Here is a 26299-nt window from a genome sequence, read left to right on the forward strand (position 1 = left end):
CTCAACGTATATTTCGGATAACAACAATGTAGTTATAATATTCTGGATACGATACAGAAAAGTTAAGAGCAAAATCGCAGAAAAACGGCAATGGAAGAGTTTGAATCAAAGACAAAGGAGTGGTACAAGGTAATATGCCTAAAGTATGATAGGCTAAATTGGGGAAATTATAGAATGGTTTAAGCAGGACGATCAGGACTATGTAAGTTATACCTCAAGGAGGTAGTGAGATTTCACAAGGTTTCCACATCTATTATATCGGACAGAAGGCCTAGTGTATAGTAACTTCTGGAATCCTTTCGGAAGGAATTGAGGACACAAGTAAGTCTTAGCACATCATTAGCTTTTAACTGACGGACAGGTTAAGCGTGTTATCCAGACGCTAGAAGATAAGTTGTGAGCCCGTGTCATTGCTTTCAGAGGCAGCAAGAATGGACACTTGCTATTTGTTGAGTTTATTGGTAATAATAGCCGCCGTTCTAGCATTCAAAAGATACTGTATAAGGCTCTGTATGGCAAGAGGTGTGCGCCATCACTTGGCTGATTTAATAGTGACAGGGCTAAGTTACTTGGCACAGATATAATTCAACGGACAGTTGATAAGGTGAAACTCATTCGGGGACGGCTATTAGCAGCTCGGAGTCGACAAAAATCATACGCAGACGACCGACATCGACATTTAGAGTCCAAGTCGATGATTGGGTACTTCTAAAGGTGTCACATATGAAGGGCGTTATGAGATTCGGCAGAAAAAGAAAGCTCAGCCGAGATATATGGGACCTTATCAAACTGTTCGTAAGGTAGGCAAGATTGCCTATGAATTAGACCTACCATCTAACTTAGAGGCGGTACAGCCAGTGCTCCACGTATCTATGCTTTGCAAATGCATTAATGACCCTTCCAGAATATTTCCCGTGGAAGACATCCAGGTGACAAAGTAATTGTCCTACGAGGTACATCCAATAGCCATACCGGATCGTCAGGTGAGGAGATTGCGTAATAAAGATGTGGCATCCGTTAAAGTATTATGACGGAATTACGAGATTTGGTATGGCAAAAAGTGCAAATTACCGATTAGTTCGTCCGATGTCGACGAAACTAAGTTAATTGATCCAGATACAGTCTAGAAGGTCGTCGATAAAGAAGGATCTATTTAGAAACGGTTGCTGGCAGCCCAGAGTCGACGGGAATCATACGTCAAAAATCGACGTCGACGCTTAAAGTTCCAAGTTGGCGAAAGGCTATTCCTGAGGACGTCACCTATGGGAAGTATAATAAGACTTGGCAGGAAGGGAAAGCCCAATTTTAGACATAGTAGACTTTATCAGATTGTCCGTAGTATTGGTAAAGCCACCCATGAACCAGAGTCCTCACCAGATTAGGAGTGGTACATCCAGTCTTCCACGTGCCTACGCCTCGCGAATGTGTTGGTGACCCTTGCCCAAGTGTCTCATAAAAATGAAGATGAAGTATCCCTAATCGTTTTCTGCGCCACGGGCAACCTAAGCTTCTAAACAAAATGTTAAATGATCATATGTAACAAGTATAGAGGAGACCTCCCCGAAGTAATATAATACACCATGAGACTGGTTCAACATTCGAGGACGAATGTTTTAAAGGGGGGGAGGATGTTATATCCCGCATTTTGTGCATTCGGATAATTCAAGACAATTGCGGGGGGCTGAGAGCAAGCCTATATTTTTAATCCTTGATTAGCACACAAGTTGTTTATAAGAGTTATGGATGCGGAAATATTGAGGAAGGCTAAGGGCAAAATTGGAAATTTAAAAAAAAATAGTTTTCATGAATTACAATTTGTCATGAAGTGGTTGGGCTTGGAAAAATTAGAAAAAAAAAAAGAAGAGAGGCCCAACATAAGGGGTTGGCCGGCCATGGAAAAAGAAAGGGGCCCAAGCCCATTTTCTAATATAATCCATGTGATAAATAGACAAAAGGGGGCCATAATTCAAGAACATTCAAGAGAACACACAAAAAAAAAAAAAAAGAGCAAAGACTAGGGGCCATTCGGCCATGACCATGGAAAATTGAGGTCTTCAATTTTGATCCCAAAAAATATTTTCTCCTAGCATTCCTACTAATTCAAGGGTCCTCTTCAACATGGCATAATCGTTGAAACAAGAAAATCGCTCTTTGTTTCAAAATCACAACTCTAGCTAAGTGGAGAAGTTGAGAAGAAAAGGTAAAATTTAATCATCTTTTATATGTTATGGAAGGTTTGTTTATGTTGAAGTATGTGGAAATAAATGGAAACCATTAAATCATGCATGTTGGGGTTTGGCCGTGTGGTGTATATGTTGTGTAGGAGAGATGAACAAATTTCTATATAGTAATTTGATTGTTGTAGATATGTATTCTATGATGAAAATGAGAATTTGATGATTCAAATTGATGTTGGAATTGTTACGGGCTGATTTGGAAGCCAACATAACTTTGGTGTCGTTTCTTTAATTGTGAGAATAATGTTGTTAAAATGTGTGTTGTTGGGATAGTTCATGAATTTGGGAGCAAGAAATGCATTGAAATTGCTCCTAGGGAAGTTGGAGAGTTTTCGGGTGAAGTATGGTATGTTGGTAGAATTGTTGAATATTGTATGTGTTCTTGAATTGTGTTTGAATGATCTTGAACTAGTAACGAATGTGTGAGCGTTAATATAAGCTTGAATGTACATAGTCGAATTGAATGTTGATGAATTATGTAGAGAAGAGGGTTACTAATGTTAGAATGCAAATTTGATTGATTGTTGATGTTATTAGTACGGTTGTTGGTATTGTTGTTGATGTTTTGGCCGACTTCAAGTCTCGGGGATGTTGAATTTATAGGGGAGATGCTGCCCAAATTTCTGTAGAAAAGTGTTACTTTAAGATCTAACTCCTAAGGGCTTATGGTTAATGTTTGGTATTTGTGACCAATTGTAGATTTTGGGAAGTTCGGGACTTGAGTTTGGATTAGCGTAAGAAGCGAATAAGGTATGTAAAGCTCTACCTTTCTTTCTTTTGGCATGTCCTAGTCATAATAAGCTATGATACGAGTCTTGGGGAAAACTCCATTCTTAGAAATCCGAGCATAATTATGACCCTTATTCATTTCAATGTAATTGAATTATGAACCTTATGCTTTGATGAAAAATAGCTTAAACACTTTTTACTTCTAAAAGAGTCTTGTGCCATAACACGTCCGTAACTTTTACAAATAGAACTGGATTACCTTGAAACGTTCTTAGATGACTCCATAAGGCCTAATGTTCGTAATTTATGTACGCCACCTCGACTTGACCCGAGGTGGGCCCACAATTTCCGAAACCCTCTTGTATTGTTCTATTTGACCTATTTCTGTACGATAAATAAAAGAAACCTTTGGTTAGTGTTCCGACTACTAAATGATAGTTGTTTTAACTATTCCATTGAATCCTATGATATATTTTGATATGTACAAATGATCTCAGAAGTTTTTCTTTGACATAATCCGTCATAACATCCGAAAGGTACGTACTATGACTATCGTCTGATTTCTTTTCTAAATGACCTATCGTTCGGACTATTCTATCGAGTCTTTCTAAATATTTTATGATGCACATAGTTTCTCACTACTTTACTCGTGGATGCCTCAATGCTTCCTTCACTGAGCCCAAGCCAGGATATGTTATCACGCGTAATAAGTCGGGTACGAACCTCGGGGACAACCCTAATCCCCGGAATCCGCACCTAAAGTTTTCAACTTTTCGTTCAATTGAATTGAAGTAGAAAGTGTGCAAAATGATGAAAAAAACCTTCTAGACCCCTATAACTTGCCTAAGTGGGACCCGATCACCCTAAGACCCATACAAGTAACGCTATGACACGTAATATGGGTAAATTGTATACGCTACCTCGTCCGGCCCGAGGTGGGCCCGTTACTCTCGGATTTTCCTATAATCTTGGTTAACGTACTTGAAGTGAATCAAAAGGGGGCCTTTGATCCCGATTTCGTCACCAAGTGATAAGTACTATGACTACTCCAGCGGGAGTGTTTCTACGATGATAATGATAATGACAATGTCGGACAAGAGAATGTAGCTATGATAAGTACGACCGGAACGACTCTACGTCTAAGCCAAGTACCTAATATAAACATGAAAGAGATAAACTAATTTTTGAATCATATTTATATTTTCTAGTTATAACTTTATTTTCTAAGATTCCAAAACCTATGACTGTCATCTAAAATGCTTAAGATTTCGTTTTCGGTTACTGTAACACTATTCTCCGTTGATAGTCTCGCCTTAAAATACTTGTTCCTTCAAGGTGAGACGAAGCTATCACTAGCATTCCGTAATGTAATCGGAGGTCTCCGACCTTATGTCACTCCGATGGATACATGATTTTCCTTGGCTCTCTTGTGTGCGTATATGATATAGGTACATAAAACGGGTATACGTGTATGGGTATGTATATATATATGGTAAAGTAAATGTATATAAGACATGTATGTGCATAAAAGATGAGTAAATGTATATGTATGTGTATGTGGGGAAAAAGGGAAGGGCCACTGTTATATCACCACCTGATTCAGCTGGATTCATCCTGGACGCGGGATATGGGATGAACCGTACGCGGCGTCTGTATATATATATATATATATAATGTGTGATACATATGTGATGTAATATATTGGGTCATCGTTGGGGAGGGGGTTGGGAGAGCCGATTGTATTCGGCGTCTGTAAATGTAAATGAAAGATACTGTCTACTGAATTGTACTGTTTTCTGTATACATGAATAAGGGACACCGAGGGGGTTGGGAGAGCCGATTGTATTCGGCGTCTGTAAATGTGAGCAAAAGATACCGATACTGAAATGTACTGTTTTCTGTACACGAGAATAAGTAATATAAAAATGTTGACTCCTATGCCTATGAAAAGAAATGTTTCAAAGACGAAAAGGCAAGCCTATACGATAGCCAGCCTGAAAAGGGGCCTCCCTATGTATAGGTTACGTTCTTCCCTCGTTATACGCCCTATGGCTCCGTGATATTATTATTGATCGCACTCTATGTTACTGCTTGCATTGTTTTCCATGCCTTACATACTCGGTACATTATTCGTACTGACGTCCCTTCTTGTGGACGCTGCGTTCATGCCGCGCAGGTCAGCAGGTATACGGACCGGGTTTCTAGGGCTCTATCTACAGCATTGGGCAGTGCTCCAGTCGTTCCGGAGCCTCATATCATTGGTACTATTTTGTGTATGTATTTTCGGGCGAGACAGTACTCGGCCCTTTCTCTGTATAAATGTACTATGTCTAGAGGCTCGTAGACAGATATACACAGTCAGCTATGTACAGTTTAGTGTATTGTATTCTGAATGGTTCGCATTCCGGTGTAACGCGATACTAGAAAGTTTACCGCTAATGTTAATGTGCAAAAAAACAAATATGGCACTGTTTATACAGGATAGCTAAGGGGTACTCGGTACAAGTATCGGGTACTCGTCACGGCCCCTAGTTGGGTCGTGACAGAGATGCTGCCCAAATTTCTGTAGAAAAGTGTTACTTTAAGATGAAACTCCTAAGGGCTTATGGTTAATGTTTGGTATTTGTGACCAATTGTAGATTTTGGGAAGTTCGGGACTTGAGTTTGGATTAGCGTAAGAAGCGAATAAGGTATGTAAAGCTCTACCTTTCTTTCTTTTGTCATGTCCTAGTCATAATAAGCTATGATACGAGTCTTGGGGAAAACTCCATTCTTAGAAATCCGAGCATAATTATGACCCTTATTCATTTCAATGTAATTGAATTATGAACCTTATGCTTTGATGAAAAATAGCTTAAACACCTTTTACTTCTAAAAGAGTCTTGTGCCATAACATGTCCGTAACTTTTACAAATAGAACCGGATTACCTTGAAACGTTCGTAGACGACACCAAAAGGCCTAATGCTCGTAATTTATGTACGCCACCTCGACTTGACCCGAGGTGGGCCGACAATTCCCGAAACCCTCTTGTATTGTTCTATTTGACCTATTTCCGTACGATAATTAAAAGAAACCTTTGGTTATTGTTCCGACTACTAAATGATAGTTGTTTTAACTATTCCATTGAATCCTATGATATATTTTGATATGTACAAATGATCTCAGAAGTTTTTCTTTGACATAATCCGTCGTAACATCCGAAAGGTACGTACTATGACTATCGTCTGATTTCTTTTCTAAATGACCTATCATTCCGACTATTCTATCGAGTCTTTCTAAATATTTTATGATGCATATAGTTTCTCACTACTCTACTCGTGGATGCCTCAATGCTTCCTTCACTGAGCCCGGACCAGGATATGTTATCACGCGTAATCCACTGCATTGTTCGCCGTGCCTCGATGTGAGGGGGCAGGTATGACATGTACATGGGTTCTGGAGTATGATGTGCCATGTACATATATTCTGATATTTGATGATATGATATGATATGGCCATCTGATATATTATGATATGTTACAGAGCTATTCCCTACTCTGGAGTATGATGTGTTGTGGCGCCAGTGACGGGGTGGCGACCACGTTCTGTTCTCCGAGTCCCATAATGGGGCCGGACATGGCATATGTTTTTGCATACATTATTTATGTCTTGTAAATATGTATTTTGATATTCTGGACATTGCACTCATTTTCTGTACTTTCTGTCCCGGTTATGATTCTGTTTACTGCACTCCATGCTTTACATACTCAGTACCTATTCCGTACTGACCCCCTTTCTTCGGGGGCTACGCTTCATGTTGTGCAGGTATACCCAGATGATGTGAAGTTATTATAGAGGATGTTCCAGCAGAGTTGGCAAGCTCCATTTGCTCCTGGAGTGCTGCCGAGTCAGAGTTTGCATGTTATGCTTTTTCTGGATTGATGTTAGAGACTTTGCAGACAGAGTCGTGGGTATAGTATGTCAGTTGTGTAAGCGGCTTCATCAGCCGATATGTCATTCTGTATTATGTGTTAAATTCTATATGATCACAGATTCTGTTTGATTTGGAAAGCATCGAAAAAGAATATTTTGAGAGTTTATTATGTAATTTATCTTTATTTGAGTTAATAGTCTAATAAGATTATGTGTGCCCTAAAGGTGTGTGGGTTCGCTCGGCTCCAGAAGTGGGGCCGGGTGCCCATCACACCCTAGTGGAATTAGGGTGTGACATGGTCGGAACTTGAAGAATTGAGAACTCAGATCCCATTGCAGTGTGGGATCAAAGGAGACTGTCGTAATGGATTATTTACAAATAGACATATTCTTATGAGGTTTGAAGACTACCTACAGATGATGGCAAAGATGGCTCATTACATTAAGTCGAGAGATGGAGGAATGTACCAGATGAGGACTTTGTTATATGATACTAGATTCAAAATTGATGAGGAAACTACAATGGCGATGGCTTGGATATCCTTTCCAAACTTACTGCCAACTTTTTTTGTGAAGAACTCTTTATTCTCTCTAGCTTCAGCAGTTGGTAAACCATTTGTTGCACCTCGGGAAATTTCCCGTTGGTACGCAAGAAAACGAACTAGTGATGTGTGCGAGGAGTGCGAGTGTATAATGTTTCATGAGCAATGTGCGTATATGGACGAGAATGATTAGAATGAAAAGTCGAGAAATGTGAAAAGTTGAAAGTTGGTAAAACTGCCCAGTGGTCGTAAAGTGCAAAATATGGACCGTAAAATGGAATACGGTCCGTAAACTGGCAGTCGTAAATTGCCATGCAAGGTTTCAACTTGCGGCCCGTAAACCATGGTCGTAAATCACCATGCATGTAGCCAAAGTTTCTGGTTCTGCTTAAGGTTAAAGACGACCACGAGGGACGGTCCGTAAACTGGAATACGGACCGTAAACCTCCATGGACGACCACTGTACACCTCAGCACAGAATTTCAATTCATTAAATATGAGGACTAAGACTTTTTTTATTTCATTTCTACATTACACCACTTCTCTCTAGAATCATCTCTCTACATTTATTTCATAAGTTTTCAAGGATTATAAGTCACCAACAACATAAACAAGTGAAGCAAGTGTAAGCAAGCCATTAAATACCATTCAAGTCAAAAAATGCAAATGGAGAAAAACTAGGGTTTTGCTCAAAGTGGAGTATTATTAACCAAAGCTTGTTCCTACAACTTCTAAGGTAAGATTCATGATTTTTACATGATGTTTAAGGTATTGAAGAGTTGAAATACATGGATTGTAGAAAATATGGTCAAGTAGGTCATGAATGATGAATAGTGGCATTTTGAGGAATAGTTTGAATAGAATCATGAATGTTGTTGTGTTGTGATATGAATGCATTATAAATGGTACTAAGATCATGAACTAGACACTTTAGACGAATGGACGAAGTTGGATGTTATGACCATGAATATGGGTGAATTAGAGGAAAATTAAGGAATCTAAATAATGTGGATAACGTGAATGACTAATGGCCATTGTTATGATATTAATGAAGGTATAGACGCTAGCATTGGAAGGAAGCGTGCAAGTGTAGAATAGTCCGACGAAAAGGTATGTAAGGCTAACCCTTCTTTCATAAGGCATGGTTCCTTGGCCAAACTCTTGAACCCTCTATATGAGTATGTTGTATTCAAACGATTAACACTCCGAGCTCATAAGCTCACGATCCTCGATACGTGCTATGAATGTACTACGCACCCCATTTGACGAGTAGGCATAAGATAGAGATTTAGCGAAAACGATGATGTTAGTGACGACGATGATAATAATAATGATGCTAAAGGTGCCTACGGGCTATTATATTCACATGTGCCTATGAAGGGCTATAATGACATCCCAAGCTTATAATGCCGGGAAGAATATATGTATATGGATGTATATATATATATATATATATGCATGTATATGATTACGTAACGCGCGCACACATCTGCAGATGGTACGGATAACCCTGAAACCTTGGTAGAGCCAGGTAGAAATAACATTGAGCCTTGGTTGGCCAAGTATGTATGAAACACCGAACCTTATGGTCGGGTACGCTATGTATGTATATGAGTGTATGGCTACGTATATAATATGAATATGAATATGAATGTGAAAAGACTATGTATATGAATGCGAATAGGGGCATGTATACGAATACGAGCCCTATTATGAAATACGCATGAAAAATGGAAAGTTCCTATGAAAGGCAGGTAAGTGCCATGATGATGATATTATTGTCTTCCCTCCTATGCCACTTCATACATTGTCTATGATGCTTCTATATTGATGTTAATCATGCTTTACATACTCAGTACATTCTTCGTACTGACGTCCTTTTATTTGTGGACGCTGCGTCATGCCCGCAGGTGCACAGGGAGACAGACTTGATCCATAGCTGCTTATTCAGAGATTACATAGCGGAGCTCTATTTCCTTCGGAGCCATAGCTTTTGGGTACTTATTCTTTTGTGTATATAATTATGGGCATAGCGGGGTCCTGTCCCGCTCATGTGATATGTTATACTCTTCCTAGAGGCTCGTAGTCATGTGTATATGGTTAGACATGTCCGGCCTTGTCGGCCTATGTTTTGTGTATCATTTTGTCGGCCACGTTGGCCCTTGTACATTGATGTGGCATAGATGCCTATGGTGATATAAATGTACTGTTGTCCAATTGGGACTAGTTGACGAATGAATGGAAATGTATGTATAATTATGTGGCTCACCTAGATGTAAGTATAAGAGTAAGCTATGAGGGTGCTCGGGTGGGCTAGCACCGGGTGCTTGTCGTGGCCCCGAGTCGGGTCGTGACACCATTGCATTTGGATATGGCCACTATTAATAAAACTCGACCAAACTGTGCTAGAGTTAAAGTTATAGTAGATCTTGCTGCTAATCTCCCAAAAGTAGTTAATATGAAAATCATAGATGAGAAATCTGGTGTTTCTAGGATTGTAAAGGTACAAATTCAGTATGATGTATTACCCAAATACTGTACAAGGTGTAAGTTGCCGGGTCATAATGAAGAAGGTTGCAGAATCTTACATCCAGAACTGAGAGTGGTACATATAGAAAAAGAAGACAAAGGCAAGACTACAGAACCTCTAGATGCTCAGCCAAATAAGGGGCATTATAGGAATTTAGAAGACCAGGGGGGGAGATATAGTGGAGGCCCTGCAGATTGGAATACTGTCAAAGATAAGAAGGTGTTTACAAAAGAAAAGAATCCAGACAAGTTTACAGATAGGAGGCCTATAAATGGGAATTTAGCAAAAGTTCAAACTCAAAATGGTTTTGAAGCTTTGCAGAATAAAGGGGTTGTGGAACAAGGAGTAGAACTTGTGGAGGATGAACTAACACTGCAAGTAGAGGAGGTGGAAGTTAACACTGTGGGTTTGAATGCTAATATAGTGGAAGATAGTTCTCCTGTAACTGAAGTCAAGGAGAAGGAGGAAAATATTGAAAAGTTTGATATAGTTCAACAAATTAATGCAGCAGATCAAGTTCAAGAAGTTGTGCCACCTATAGGTATATCCAATATATAAGGAGTAGACAAAGAGGAGGAGATAATAGTACATAGAGAGGAAGATGAGAACAAAAGGGAAACTGGAAAAGTTCACAGTAAACTAGAGGAGGTGGTAGTAGATCATGATGGTTTATTAGAAGTTAGTTATCCTTATAAATGGAGGGACATGGTGGATGAGGAAAAGGCTATGGGAGGAGATGTGGTGAATGGAGATAGTGTTGGCATAGATTATCCAGGTGGAGGTGGACTCTATTCACCTCAACCAACTGCTGAAAATGCTATTGTTATCAGTAGTCCATTGGCTCAGCCTTTACAGTTATTGAAGACTGATTCCCCAATGCAGAGATTACATGATATTATTTCCCATAATGCTGAAAATGTTAAAGGTCATTTGGAGGTTAAAGAGAATTATCACATTAATGAGGATGACCTGGAGGAGTCTGTTGAGCAGAAGCTTGAGCAGGTATGCAAACAAGTAGATATTTCTCCAGCATCAAAGGTCAAACGTGGAAGGAAAGGCAAGAAGCAGATAGAAGGAAAGAAACCAGTAGGTGCAGAGCCACAACAACCTACCAGGGTTGTGCCAAAGAGATCTGCCAGTATTAAGTCAGTTTTAAATGATGATTAAAACATTCATTTGGAATATTAGATTAGTACAGACACAACAAGCTTTTCACAGACTTCAAGTGTTACATAGACATCACAGGTTTATGTTAGTTGCCTTAATGGGGCCTTTTCAACATGTTAGGAAGATACAAAAATTCAAAAGGAGGTTAGGGATGCATCAGGCTGGTGCAAAATATAGGGGAAAGATTTGGTTTTTTGTAGAGGAGAATGTAAATGTGGAAATTTTATCTGATACTACACATCAGATTACCTTGAAACTGTTTCTTCAGGAGCACAATAGATATCTTATAACAACTTTAGCATATGGTAAATGTGATGAAGTAGAAAGAATGCCTCTTTGGGATAGTATTTATCAGTTAGCTGGCTCATTTGACATGCATTGGTTGGTAGGCGGAGATTTTAATGTAGTGATGAATGAAGAGGAGAAAATAGGTGGAGTCCCAGTAGTCCCTCAAGACTATGAGGATTTTTCCTTTTGTATCAACTCATGTGATTTATTTGAAACAGGTTTTAAAGGCACTCCTTTTACATTGTGGAATGGCAGGGCTGGGGATGATTGTATATTTGAAAGATTGGACAGAATCTTCTTTAACTCACAGTTTCAACAATGGTTTGGTCACATTAAAGTGGAGCATCTATCCAGGACTGGATCTGATCATGCCCCTTTTCTTATTACTTTGGGTGAGGAAGTTCAGACTTTCATAAAACCATTTAGGTTTTTGAAATTTTGGACTGAGCATAAAGATTTCTTGGACATAGTAAGGCTGAATTGGTCTGAGGAGAGTATTAGAAATCCTTTTTTGGTTTTTAAACAGAAGATCAAGAAAGTAAAAGGGGCTCTATCTGCTTGGAGTAGATTGGCTTTTGGAGATATCTTCAAACAACTTATCATCAGGGAAGATATAGTGAGAATTAAGGAACAACTGTTTGAAGATGATCCTTCTGCAGAAAATAGAATAATCTTGTAGCTTGCTCAGGCTGAACTGAAGAAGTATTTACATTATGAGGAAGAGTTTTGGAGACAAAAAGCAGGACACACTTGGTTCTCTGAAGGTGATAGAAACACCAGGTTTTTTCACAATTTAGTAAATGGAAGAAGAAAAAGGTTACAGGTGAATAGAATTCAAATATCTGATGGTGAGTGGATAGAAGATAAAGTGCAGCTTGCAGCAGAAGAAGTTAATTTCTTCCAACAACGATTCTCTCAAGAGAAGGGGGCTCTATATTTTGGCATGCTGAAGCATATTCCATAGATGGTCTCTTCTGAAAACAATGATTTGCTTTGTGCACTTCCATCCCAGGAAGAAGTAAAGAATGTTATTTTTGAACTTAAAGGAGAGAGTGCTTGTGGTCCTGATGGATTATCAGGAACTTTCTTTCATTCATGTTGGGACATTGTAGGAATAGATGTATTCAGAATAGTTCAGGCTTTCTATGAAGGTCATATTTTCCCAAAATCAGTAACTTATACTAATTTGGCGTTGATCCCTATGAAATCAGAAGTTCACACTTTTGGGGATCTCAGACCAATATGCTTGAGTAACTTCATAAACAAGGTCATTTCGAGGGTGGTTCATGGAAGACTAGATAAGATTCTACCAGGTTTGATCTCTAGCAACCATTCTGGTTTTGTGAAGGGAAGAAGCATTATTGAGAATGTGTTGCTCACTCAAGAAATTGTCACATATATTAGAAAGAGAGGTAAACCTGCAAATGTGGTGATTAAGTTAAATATGGCTAAGACATATGATAGAGTGTTTAACTAGGGTGCTGAGAAGAATAGGATTTGCAGAAATTTTTGTGGACCAGATATGAAGGTTGTTGGCAAATAACTGGTATTCAGTTTTGTTGAATGGCCATTCTTATGGTTTTTTCCACTCTACAAGGGGTGTGAAGCAAGGTGATCCATTGTCACCTGCTGTATTTATACTTTCAGCAGAAGTGCTATCTAGAGCACTTAACTCTTTATTTGAGCATGATCAGTATAAGTGCTTTGGTATGCCTAAATGGAGTGCAAACCTCAATCATCTTGCTTATGCTGATGATACAATCATCTTTGCATCAGCTGATAAACTATCATTGGAACTGAATATGAATGTTTTGAGAGATTATGAAAAGTTGTAAGGTCAACTGATAAATAGAGAGAAAAGTTTCTTTTACATGCATCAGAAATCAGCAGTGCAATTATGTCAAGAAGAGCAGGTAACTGGTTTTACAAGAGGCATGTTTCCCTTCAAGTATCTGGGCTGTCCTATCTTCCACTCTAGAAAAAGGAAAGTTTATTATAATGATCTAATTAAGAGGGTCAAAGATAGGCTACAGAACTGGAAATAAAGGTTGTTATCATTTGGAGGTAAGGCAGTTCTTATCAACAGTGTCTTACAAAGTATGTCAATGTACCGTCTATCTGCAATGGCACCTACTAACACACTAAATGAACTGCATAAAATCTTTGCAAGATTTTATTGGAGTAATAAGGAAGAAGGCAAGAGTAGACACTAATCAGCTTGGCTGAAAGCGTGTGTTCATAAACAGGAGGGGGGATTAAGATTTAGGTCCCTTTTTGATGTATCAAAAGTTTTATTCACTAAGCTATGGTGGAGATTCAGAACTTCTGGTACTTTGTGGTCAACATTCATGTGGAATAAGTACTGTAAGAAACATATTCCAACCAAGGTTCAATGGAAAGGAGGCTCACAATTATGGAAGAAGATGCTAGAATCAAGAGATACTATAGAAGGGGAGATCTGGTGGGAACCAAGAAATGGTTCTGCTAACTTTTGGTTTGACAACTGGACTAAACTTGGACCTCTTGCCTAGCTTATGCCAGCTAATTTACCTATGGATGACAGTATTCCGGAGGTTGCAGATGTGATGGAGAATGGGACTTAGAATTATCAGACATTGCAACAAACTGTGCCAGAAGATATTATTGATCATATAAGAAAGGAGATGCACATTGACACTCCCTCAGAAGATATGGATAAGGCCTGGTGGATGCTCACTAGTAGTGGTAAGTATATTGTTAGTAGTGCATGGGAAGTAATAAGACAAAGAGGTGCCTCAAACTGGTGTTATAAGAAACTCTGGACAAAAGGTTTGCCTTTCAAGATTGCTTTCTTCTTGTGGAGAGTGTGGAAGCAGAAGTTACCTGTTGATGATGTACTTGCAAAAATGGGGATATCTATTGTGTCTATATGCAGGTGTTGTGCTCAGCCCCACCAAGAAACAATGAACCATATGTTTGTAATAGGTCAATATGCTGCAAATATATGGAAGATGTTCTCAGCAGCAGCAGGTGTCCAAGGCCCTTTCATTCAAGTTAATCAAACTATCAAGAAATGGTAGGACACAAAGTGTTCTTCAAAGCTGAAACCGTTATACCAAGCAGCTCCTATAATCATACTTTGGCAACTTTGGAAAAGAAGAAACACAGTTTTGCATAGTGGTAACATGTCTAGGGATAGGGTAATATATGAGATTAATCTTAATCTCATTCAACTGGCCAAAACTAGATATCCATGGATGACAAATTTGCCTAACTCTTGGCCTCAGCTGGTACAACATTTGAAACAATATAGGCCTCACATACAGTACATACTGGTTCAATGGATTAGCCCTCCTGCAGGTTGGTACAAATGTAATAGTGATGGTGCCTCCAGGGGAAATCCTGGTCCTAGTGCATCTGCATTTTGTGTGAGAAATCATGAAAGAGGGTTCATTCATGCTACTGCTACCAGGATTGCAAATACAACCTGTCTGTGTGCAGAGGCAAAAGTAATGCATGATGGCATTATATTTTGTGTAACACAATAGCATCTACCAGTGATATTGGAGACTGATTGGCTTGGTTTAATGAAGATAGAAGAAGGGGACTGGGAAGTTCCATGGAGTATTAGTATGGAGGAGCAGAAGATTAGAGAATATAGGAAGAAGGGACTGATACAAGTTAGACATGTGCTAAGAGAGGGCAATTAGCTTGCTGATTTTTTAACTAACTATGTTTTTGATTTTGCAGGTACTCTTAACTTTGAGCTATTTACTGATTTACCAACTGCAGCTAGGAGACTTGTAAACATGGATAAAATGCATTTGCCAAGCTTCAGATTTAAAACAGTAATTCCTAGGGAGCCAGATTAAAGCATGCAACTCATGAGTTCAAATGCAGCAACTCTGAAAGCTGCAGATCATTGTTGACAGGAATATCAAGGTAGAGGTATTTCAAGATCAAGTTTATCATCTCTTGAGTCTGTTACTAAAAAAATTATATCCAATGTGTGGTATTAACTTCATGTTCAGCCTATTGGAAGAATCTCCTTAGTGATAGAGGATAAGTACAGATAAACTGTCATATTCAAACGCTTTCCTATTCAAGTTTAGGAGACTCAGATTATATACAGCTTTGGCTAGCATAAAAGGCCTGATTTTGCACAATTGCAAGTTGGAAGGATACTTATGTTGGCATTTGATTACATAGCACCTGGTGAGAGCTTGAGGTGACTGAAATGGAATCAAGCCAAGGCTTGGAATGTTGATGCATACATTAGGCTAGATATAGCTACTTAGGCTGTTTTACCTTTGATTTCTAGGCACTTTTGGCCTTGTAATCTTTTTTGCTTTTGCCTTTCTTCTTTCTTTACAGTTTCTGTACAGAACTTTATTTTTATAAAATTCACAACTATGCCTAGTGCTAGTTATTTTATTTTATTTTTTAAAAAAAAAGCTAAGTGTCTGAATTGTCAGCAAATGAAAGCCAAACACCAGATGCCTGGTGGCTTAGCTCAGAATATTGATATTCCCGTTTGGAAGTGAGAGATGATAAACATGTATTTAATAAAAGGTCTACCTCGTTCAGATAGGAGGCATGACTCGATTTGGGTGATTATGGACAGACTTATGAAGTCAGCGCACTTCTTGGCAGTTAAGATAACAAATTCAGCGGACGACCATGCCAAGTTGTATATTCGTGAAATTGTCAGAATTCATGGGACTCCAGTGTCCATTATTTCATATCGTGGTACCCAGTTCATAGTAAATTTTTAGGAATCCTTTCAAAAAGGATTGGGTACTAAGGTTAATCTTAGCACAACTTTTCACACTCAGGAAGATGGCCAGGCAGAGCACACAATTCAGACCCTAGAGGATATGTTGAGGGCATGTGTCCTTGATTTCAAAGGTAATTGGGATGATTACTTGCCTCTTATTGAGTTTATTTACAATAACAGTTATCATGCTAGTATTGGACTGACATCGTACGAAGCTTTGTATAGGCGCAGATGTAGATCACCGATTGGTTTGTTCGAAGTTGGTTGTAATGACCCGTTTGGTCGATATAGTGTTTTGACCTATTTAACCGTGTTGACCCTTCCCCCGAGTCTCGTTAGTACGATCTATGACTTAGTGAAGTCCTTGGTTTGGTTCCCAAGGCGTTCGGGATGTTTTGAGTCTCGAGTGAAGGCTTAGTTTCATAGTATTGGGGTTGACTTGGTCAACACTGGGTTAAAATGATCTCTTTTGGGAATTCGGAGGTCACGTGTGAGTCTATAACGTGGTTTACAATCAAAACGCATATATGGGTTGTGTTCGGGAGGTTCCGGATGAGTTTCATAGGCTAAAACGAAGTTTTGAACATTTCAAAAAATTGGGCACCCACTTCAGCGAAGGTTTGGGTAGAAAAGTCATTTTTAAGTGTAAATTTCGAGTCTTTCCCCACAAAACCCCAAAAATACTTCCCTAGAAAGTGAGAGGCTATTTTTCTAGGGCTAGGGTGAAGTTTCTCCTTGAAGGTAAGTGCAAACCCTTATGTGATTCATTATCATTCCTTCTTCAAATCTCATGACAAGCTTAAGCTCCATTAAAGGTGGGTGAAAGATTAGAACCCAAGAATTGATGAAACCTCCAATAGTTGAAGGGTTGAGGAGATAACAATGGAAAATCATTCACAACACTTTGGGGTAAGATTCTAACCTAGTAGTCATTATTTATTGTTGATTATCATCATCTCATAGTCATCCTATACACTAATTGTGAAGAACTAATGGTTTAAGAACCCTAGGGCTAAAAATAGAAAAGATGAATTTGGATATCTTGTGATGAATAGAATTCCATGAAATTAAGATTAAAGGTTAACTAGATGATGGGTAACATAATTGTGCACTAAGTTTCCTGTTTTACCCTTATGAACCTGGAGTCACATCGTAGGGGCATTATGGGTATTTTTCTGAAAGTATACCAATATGGGTATTGCTGGCCTTGTTTTCTAATGTAGATTAATTATTTGATAGACGTTAATCATTTCGAGGCTCTCCAAAGAGGAAGATAAGGCTAAGGTTTGACGATTCGAGACTGTTGTTCGAAATTCCAAGTAGGTTACGGCTTACTTTAGTTAGACTTTGATTAGCGAAACATATGTATTATGCAGAATTGATGGGAGAAAGGATGATTAGGTCTTCAAACATGGTGTTTTGGTTGGGTATTATCTAGGTTGGTATGACTTCTGATTTATTGGGCTCTCGCCATTACTTTATGTACTGAAACATAAGGTGTAGTTGTACTCATACTGTGGTGATTCAGGATGGATTTATATTAGGTTGATTGTTGTTGATGGTGGCTTGTTGCCCTGTTATTGTGATTAGACTTGTTTCCTGAATTGTTGTATTGTAATACGTGTTGCACCTAACTCTCTCTTATTGTGACACACATCTTCGGAGAAAGGAAGAATGACGAGTTTAGACCTGAATCGTGATATAGACTTATGATAGTACACAGATGAAATCTTGATTATGATCTACTGTTGATAACGATATTGTGCATGGAATACATTCTCATTCATACTCATATTAATATTGAATTATGACTTGGTATTAATGATGACATATGAGGAAATGGATCACCTTGGTGATACAAGACTTTGTTGGGAAGTGTACATGTTATGTTGGGAAGTAAAGAGGGAGATAGACCCTTATGTTGGTTGAGATGGTTAGTATGATTCAGTTCATGGTTGAGCTGATTTATCTAGGTCTTGATATGACTTGTGGCTTTGTGACTTGTACCTTCATTGTTATTTTGTTTGCATTGTTTTACCCTGTTTACACTCATTTATGCATTCATACATTCATACATGATGGAAAGTGATGTGTAATTAGTGAACAAGTTAATATAATCTTCTTGTTGAACTTGTGATACTATTTGATACATGGTACTTGATAAATTGATCATTGAGTGATAATGTGGCCAAATGCCATTATTTAATGTGTGGTGATCTATAATTTGATGACAATTATGGTGAGAAGTTAATATGATCTTCTTGATGAAAATGATACACTACTCGATAATCGCTCATTAAAAATGATGTGACAATATATATATATATATATATATATATATATATATATATATATACATATGAAAAGGAGCATTTGAAAGGGGGTGAGGATGTGACCTAGATTTTGGGCATATTTGACAGGGGGTGAGGATGTGGCCTAAGTTAAAGGCTCATGATCCGAAGTAAGATTTTGGAGAGAGGGTACATAGACACCATCGATTTTGGAGAGAGGGTACATAGACACCTTGGGCCCCCTGCAGGTCATAGCTATTTGGCAAAGATACCAATTAGCATGTATGTAAAGTTTGAGTGATTGTCCAGTGCATTGTATTGCACATCATTGCATTTTATTCTGCATTATTATATGCTTGTTTGGTTCTAATTTTGGTATGGATGCTGAATGCCTATTATGATATAAATATGACCATTGACTGAGTTAAATTGTGGATTGGTGACTCTATCTAGGGACGGAACTTGGACTTGTGATTATCAGGTGAGATTATTGAGACTTGACAGACTTGTGGTTTAGAAGCTTCATCTTAGGCTGTGACTCTGTTATGGGATATTTTGTGACTTGGATTTGAGTATTAAGTGCCTATCTTTTTATCTTGTTGATTTTATGCTTATATACGTGAACTAATCTTAGTCGGCCTATGATGCTTACCGGTACATAGTGTTTGTACTGATACTACCTTGATGTACCCTTTTTGAGTGCAAATTGTGTTCCAGAGATTTTATCCAAACTACATCTCTAGCTTGAAGCTAGTTTGCTCGATCAGATCCGAGGGTGAGTTTATACCCATGCCATGCCACCTGAAGATCTCTCTTTCCAAATTTATACTTTAATTTCCAGACATTATTTAACACTATATTTGACATATATTTCATTCTTTAGACATTGTCGGTTAGAGTCCTTGTACGATGACTTTCAGATTTTGGGGTGTAATAGTTAAGACTTCCGCACTTATATTATTTATTATTTATGACTTGGTCAGACTATTTATTCATTCACTTATTTATTTATTGTTAGAGTATAAATGATTAAAGAAGTTGAAATTGGATAGTGATTAATGGGTTAACGGGTAAAGGTTTGCCTACTAGTGACAATAAGGTAGGTACCCGCACAATCGGTAATTTGGGTCGTGACATTGGTGAAGCAGAATTGTTGGGACCAGATTTGGTCTATCAGGCTATGGAGAAGGTCAAGTTGATTCAGAAGCAGTTTAAAGTGGCCCAGAGCAGCCATAAGTCTTATACAGATGTGAGACGAAGAGACTTCGAGTTTCAGGTTAATGATTGGGTGTTTCTTAAAGTTTTTCCTTTGAAGGGAGTTATGAGATTTGGAAAGAAGGGGAAGCTTATTCCCTTCTATATTAGACCATACAGAATCCTGCGAAGGGTTGGTCAAGTGGCTTATGAGCTTGAGTTGCCGCAAGACTTGGTTGCTGTGCACCCAGTATTTCGTGTGTCCATGTTGAGAAAGTAGGTGGGAGACCCCTCGTTGGTTATCCCGACTGACAGCATAACAGTCAATGATAGCTTGACTTACGAAGAAGTCCCAGTGAAAATCCTTGATTGTCAGGTTCGCAAGTTGAGGAACGAAAGAAGTTGCTTAAGTGAAATTCCTTTGGAGGAGTCAAAAAGTTGAGGAGGCTACATGGGAAGCAGAAGAGGACATGAAGTCCAAATATGCCTATATCTTTGAATAGTCAGTAGAAAGCGTTGAAGGTAATTTATCTTCCCATTCATATTTCCTTTCATGGTTTCCCAGTTTCTAGTATTCAGTCAGTAGTAGTCACTCAGCCCAGCGTTCATTCAATCAATTCAGTAGCTATCCAGTTCAGCAACCTAATCAGTTTAGTATCCCTTTTGGTTCAGTTTTCATGTGTTCATGTCAATTAGTGTACACATGTCTCAGCAGTCACTCCTTACCAGATCCATCATTCGAGGATGAATAATCCCGAGGGGGAGATATTATAACACCTTAGACTGTTAACTTAAGCTTTAACCATGATTCTAGACTTAGGAAACCAGACAGAAGTGTTGGAGCTAGAAATTGGAATTTTACAAGTCAAGTGGGGGTCGTACTTCAATTACGGGATCCAAGTGCGTGATGCACTTGGAAGGATGGGACGTACCTAGTGCCCGCACTTCACCAGGGAAATTAGCTACTCACTGGAATTTGACATTCCAGGTACGAGGCACAAGGTGCGGCCCGTACTTCAAAGTACAAGACGTACTTGGCTCCCGTACTTTGTCTGTTTCAATGAACAGTATAAATATGAACACTCAGCTTTATTGTATTTTTTAAAAATTCCTAAACCCTAGAACAACCTGCTTTTCTACTCCATTACCAAGAATATTAAGGTAAGAAACCCTAACCTAGTCCACATGGATTCTAACATATATTTATGAACATTAAGTAATAATTCATTATTCTTAACCTAGGGTTTTCAAGAAAACCCATCTAAAGGGTTTAAGACTTAGGCTTTTTGGATTCTTCTCAAAGTTCAGATCTTTCTTGCAAAGTTTGGAGCATATAAAGGTATGTGGGTCTAACTATCTACGTTAGGGAATGTTCATGATTCTTCCTACGCCTCATTCTACATGCTTATCAGAAATTCTCAAAATACAGTTTAGCCCTAGTTTCTTGAATAGTTGTAGAATTGCTATCTTCTAGGGTTATAGTTTTGTAATTCGTTCATGGTGATCATTTTGAATATCATGAACTCAGTATATAATCATTATAGACTTGTATATTGACATTGCATGAGTCTCAGTCAGTGTATAATCAAATATTGGCTTAAGTTCCATAATCAGAAATAGTTATCATGCTATCAGCTATAGCCAATCTCAGTCTTGTAAATTTGTTAATGTTGAACACATGTATCTGTATTTTTGGGCCCTAGGCCACAGTTTATGCATCTGTATTGCTTAGGCTGAGGCCACAGTTTTTGTGCACATTATTTGGGCCCTAGGCCATAGTTTATATTTACAGTTATACAGGTGATTCTTCATTCAGAACAGGGAGTACTTCAGATCCTTGCCTTTCTGTTTAGTTTAATTTCAGTTTCAATTTCAGTTTCAGTACTTATATTTCTTCTTTCAGTTTCTTTACATACCAGTACAATTCAAATGTGTTGATGTCCCTTTTTATTGCTTGGGGGCCTGCATCGCATGCAGGCAACGATATACAGATTGACGATCCAGCTAGCTAGGACTGCTCGTATCAGCTGCTTGGTGAGCCCCAGTTCCTTCGGGGTGTTATCCTGTTTCCAGTCTTCCCAGTTTTAGACAGTTATCTTTTCAGTATTCTTTAGAGGCTTCATAGACATAGTTCAGTCAGTCAAATATCAGTATACTTCGATGTGTTAGCCTTTTGTCAATTATTTCAGATGTTTTAGACTTAAACTGTATTTTCGCATTTTATATATATTTCAACCAGACTTTCTAGTAGATCAGCATGTGTTAGTCTTATTTCCTTATTTTAGCATATTTTTATTGTTACACCCCATTTTAACCGGGTCAATTTAGGAGTACAACATTTTGGTGATTCCTATTTTGTTTGTTTTAAGGAGTCGCCACCTAATTAATTTAACGGTGAATTAGGACACCTAGATGTTAACTAAGGTAAAGTTAAAACTAAACCTCCATTAATAGTCTGCTTAACCAATGTGATTCCAGGTAAGGGCTCTATATTATCCTAATGGGAAGGGGTTAGGCATCCTTTAGAATCCGTTAACTACGGTTGTCCGGCCAAACTTAGGTTAATTAATTTAGATTAAATATAATGCTAAATATTAAGAAAATAGGTTGTAAATGTTATGAAGATTTTGAAGGAAAACATGATAATGCTATTTGAACTAATTTGAAGAAATACATAGTAGTCCACTTAAAGAATAAAACTTATAAATGTTGTTAAGCTTTAAATAATAATTTTATTTTGAAAATGAGACTTGCAAAATATAATGATTTGTATATAAATAGAAGCTTTTTAAGAGAAAACCTAGCCAATTTAACTTGGATAAAATGACATTATATCAGTATAGTAGTGTAGGAAATCTAGACTTGTTTTACAAATAGAATGCAAAGATGATGAGTTTTCTTTTCTTTTTACCTTTATTTAACTCTGCTCAGCTAAAAATATATATAATTGGATGAATCTTGAAAACAATGTTTATAAAATATACTTGAGTTTATATTTGTGTATTGGTGACGCTTTAGAAATGTCTATGATAGTAAGAATAAAACATGATTCCCTTTACTTAAAATATATAGTCATGTTATTTTGCAAATCAACTGTTCCAAATAAACTAAATATTAGACATTATAAATAAATTTAACATGGAAAGAAGAGAATAAAACTTATGGAATTAATTGTTAGTTTCCTTGGATTAACTACCCATTACTAAAAATAGCCCTACTAATTGCTAAGGTTCATTTAAGTTAAGGAAATAACAAAGTAAAGTATTAGTTGCACAAATACAAATCAAATGCATAAAATGAAATAAAGGAGCGAGTGATATTAAATGAGCTCAGCCCATTTTTAGGACTGCTGATCTGCTGCTATTGTCTATTGGGCTTTGGCCCAGAAACATGTTTTCTATTTTTTCTTTGCTGCGGCAGAATTGATGGGAAATGACCCAGGAAGATTGTGTTGGGCTTTTAGCCCAACTCCGAATGCAGGAGAAGAACGAGTCCCTTGGACTCGTATGCGATATTCATGCATAAAAACAGAAGAAAAGGAGGATTAGTATTCTAATCAACAAAACAATAATGTCGAAAGGAATATTCAACAATCACTTATTATAATAATTGAGGCGAGAAAATCTAATTTCTAGAGACATGCAAGCAAACATTGAAACACAGACCAATAAACAAGGATTGCTCGTGATTTAAGGTTAGAAAACCCCGAAACATAATTAAATTAAGGTTCAAGCTTACAAATGGAGTAACTCACATCTGGAACTAAAAAGGACCAACAAACTGACTTAAATCCATACTTAAGAATTTTTAGAAAGAAAGAAATATGTGAAGATTGAGTCTAATCAACTGTTATTAATAAAACATCTTGAGTCAAGAAGAAAATAAGAGAAAACTTCATTTTTGCAACAACTCATTGCTCAGATTAGCAAATAGGTAGGCACGTCAACTCAAATTCTCAACATCATTTAAAGAGTGGACAAACACAAACACATGATATAAATATAAGAATATGGATACGCATATAGTTTCTATTCAGTTCCTATGGCGAACATATAATGAGTTGTTGCAAAGACATATAAGAGTGGACATATCATGTCTGTGTCCTTAAAGACTTGAAGACTTTAGAAACTATTCTGGTAAATAGTTTTAAGTATTCTGGTATGACTTAACAGTTTCAGTAGCTATCCTGGTAAATGATAATGGGCAGGCATCATTCTTCTACATACACAAATATACACACAGTAGCGGCAGAATTAGTATAGGGGATTAACTATCCTTGTCGGTGTCAAGAAAGAAATAATAAGCAACCATGAAGATCATAACAACCGATGAGATACGTTAACATTCATGTTACAGCCAACAGTCCAGCAGCATGATTTACATACCAACACCATATATTTTTCCTTAAAAAGTTTCGACTCTCGTTCGTGTTTAAATATGTTCGGGGATTGAATTTTAACAAACTATAAGACCCGAAAGATAATCTTCTTGAAGTGGCTGTAATTACAGTAGTTCATGACCATAAGTGAAGCAGAAAAATGGCTAAAATGCAACACTTTATAGACCGACATAAAGAAGCAGAATGACTAAAATGCGGCAGCAGTTTCATCCCCAAAACACAACAGCAAAATGGCTAAAATACACCAGCAGTTCCCGAACTCATCGAACATCTAAAGGAACATCTAAATATAGTCTAGACATGGAATGATGTTTTAATCTTATTTAACAACATGATAGAGGTTTGATTCATTAGACTCGCAGCAGAAATATATCGGCACTGGATCTAAGATTATCAACAGGCCCAACAGGCGCTAAACTAAACATGATGCTGACCATTCATCCCAACGCTGATCCTAACTCACATAAGGAAACACACCATATACCCGCAGGGATTGAGTGTTGATAAACATAATTAGACTCACGCCTAAGAATAAACTAAAACACGATTGTCGATTAGCACATATCAACCTAACTCAAACTAACAAGATTGACTAACAAACAGATTTAATCAACAAATACAACATACACTGTATTAAACACTGTTAGCAAATATTTATTACTTATGATAAGCAAGTAATCAACTAGAATCATTTAAGACATAAACAAATCACACTGTTTCTATCAAACTAACTATTAAAGCAAAACAGATGTTGATGAAGTTTAAAGAAAGAAAATTACCCCTTTCGGGTGCAGCGAAGTGGGGCGAAGGTTTCGATATCTATTCGAACACTACCAACTCCGAGCTTGCGATGCTCGGATTCGAATCAATTGTAGGAACCAAAAGGGAACCAGAATAATTTTTCTCTTTTCGAATGAATATCGAAACAAAATCAAAACTGATGAAGACTAATTTTCCACGGGAATTTGAAGCAATCAAAAGAACTTAAAATTTTTAGGGGATTTCTGCTACTGAAAATAAGACCTAGTTCTTGGGGAATTTCGTGAATCGAAAAATCCTCCCTGTTCTTGGGGGGGTTTCACTAAAACAAATCCTCTATTCTGGGGAATTACATGAATAAAAAAAAAAAAAAGACCACCTCTTTAAATGACTCGAGAACGGATTATTTATAGGGTGAGTTTAGGGTTTCTAATGAAGAAAGAGAGAGAGAGGAGCGGGGGGACAGACAAGCGTGAGTGGCAATGGCAACGTGGGGGTGGCAGTGGCGTGGGGGACAGGAGAAGTGGGGTGGCAGTGGCAGAGGCGTGGGTGTGGAGGAGGAGAGAGGGAGAGAAGGAGAGAGAAGGGAGCGGGAGGGGGAAGCGGCGCAGGTGAAAATGGAAGGAAACCCTAAGGGTTTCCTTTTGTTTTGAACGAATTGGGTTGTCGGGTAGGGTCGATGGTATGGGCTGGACCGGGTTTAATGGGTAATGGGGCTGGGCAAAATTAAAAGAATGGGCTTGTAAATTAAAATGTGGACTGGTTTTGTGAATTGGTCCGAAAATAGTATGAATTGATTGGGTTACTACATTTAAATAAAAGACCTATTTAAATAACTTGTGTTAAAATATTACTCAATATAAAATATGCAATCATTAGTGCTCAGATAATAAAATGGCATTGTAATGGCCGTGCAATAATATTTCGAAAATCCACAGTAAATAAACACTATTATTTAATTATGCAAAGATAGATGCGATGCGTGGTCGTAAGCTGGTAAAATGCCAAAATGATAAAAATTGTGAATAATAATAATAATAATAATAATAATAATAATAATAATAATAATGGCTAGTAATTGTAATAGAATAATGAAACGCCGGTATTGATAAGAGGCTAATAATTACAGTAAAATATAAATATATATTTTTTAATTTTCAAAAGTATTAGAAGCGTAAATAGGTATTTCGGAGGAGAGGCGGGACAAAATTGGGAGTCAACAACTTGTCCCTCTTTGCCCGGTAATGATGAAAAGAGTTGTCGGGCAAAGACGTTGACTCAATAGCCTATTTTGTCCCGGCTAAATGAAATTTGAGAGGATCATGGCCGAACTCCGGTCTCCGAGTTGCCTACATATCTCGGGCTGCATAAGAATCAGGCCGTGTGTAGTTCTGGAACAACTACGACACCTTATGACTAATGAATCCCGATTGGCGCGAATCTTTGCAAAATATTGTCCCAGTGTTGAATTATGATGACACTGGGTATTATGAT

At 37.9% G+C, this 26299-nt stretch overlaps 2 protein-coding genes across 2 annotated transcripts; both read left to right on the plus strand.

The window, feature by feature from the left end:
- The first annotated feature begins 11215 nt into the window (after nucleotides 1-11215).
- Nucleotides 11216-12370, plus strand: LOC132631026 (uncharacterized). Its single transcript, XM_060346626.1, has 2 exons — nucleotides 11216-12022; nucleotides 12086-12370. The coding sequence occupies exons 1-2, from the start codon at nucleotides 11216-11218 to the stop codon at nucleotides 12368-12370; spliced, it is 1092 nt and encodes a 363-aa protein (XP_060202609.1).
- On the plus strand, nucleotides 12371-13241 carry LOC132631027 (uncharacterized). Its single transcript, XM_060346627.1, has 2 exons — nucleotides 12371-12818; nucleotides 12961-13241. Exons 1-2 carry the CDS (start codon nucleotides 12371-12373, stop codon nucleotides 13239-13241), a joined length of 729 nt encoding a protein of 242 aa, XP_060202610.1.
- The last annotated feature ends 13058 nt before the right edge of the window (nucleotides 13242-26299 follow it).

Source organism: Lycium barbarum, chromosome 3 (genome assembly GCF_019175385.1).
Source record: "Lycium barbarum isolate Lr01 chromosome 3, ASM1917538v2, whole genome shotgun sequence".
NCBI classification, from domain to species: domain Eukaryota; kingdom Viridiplantae; phylum Streptophyta; class Magnoliopsida; order Solanales; family Solanaceae; genus Lycium; species Lycium barbarum.

Excerpts from the sequence above, each read along its gene's own strand:
- LOC132631026 (XM_060346626.1), top strand. The coding sequence starts at position 11,216 with ATGGGGCCTTTTCAACATGTTAGGAAGATACAAAAATTCAAAAGGAGG. Across the intron at positions 12,023-12,085 it reads TTATCATCAGGGAAGATATA|CTTGCTCAGGCTGAACTGAA; the intron begins GTGAGAATTAAG and ends ATAATCTTGTAG.
- LOC132631027 (XM_060346627.1), top strand. The coding sequence starts at position 12,371 with ATGGTCTCTTCTGAAAACAATGATTTGCTTTGTGCACTTCCATCCCAG. Across the intron at positions 12,819-12,960 it reads CACATATATTAGAAAGAGAG|TTTTGTTGAATGGCCATTCT; the intron begins GTAAACCTGCAA and ends ACTGGTATTCAG.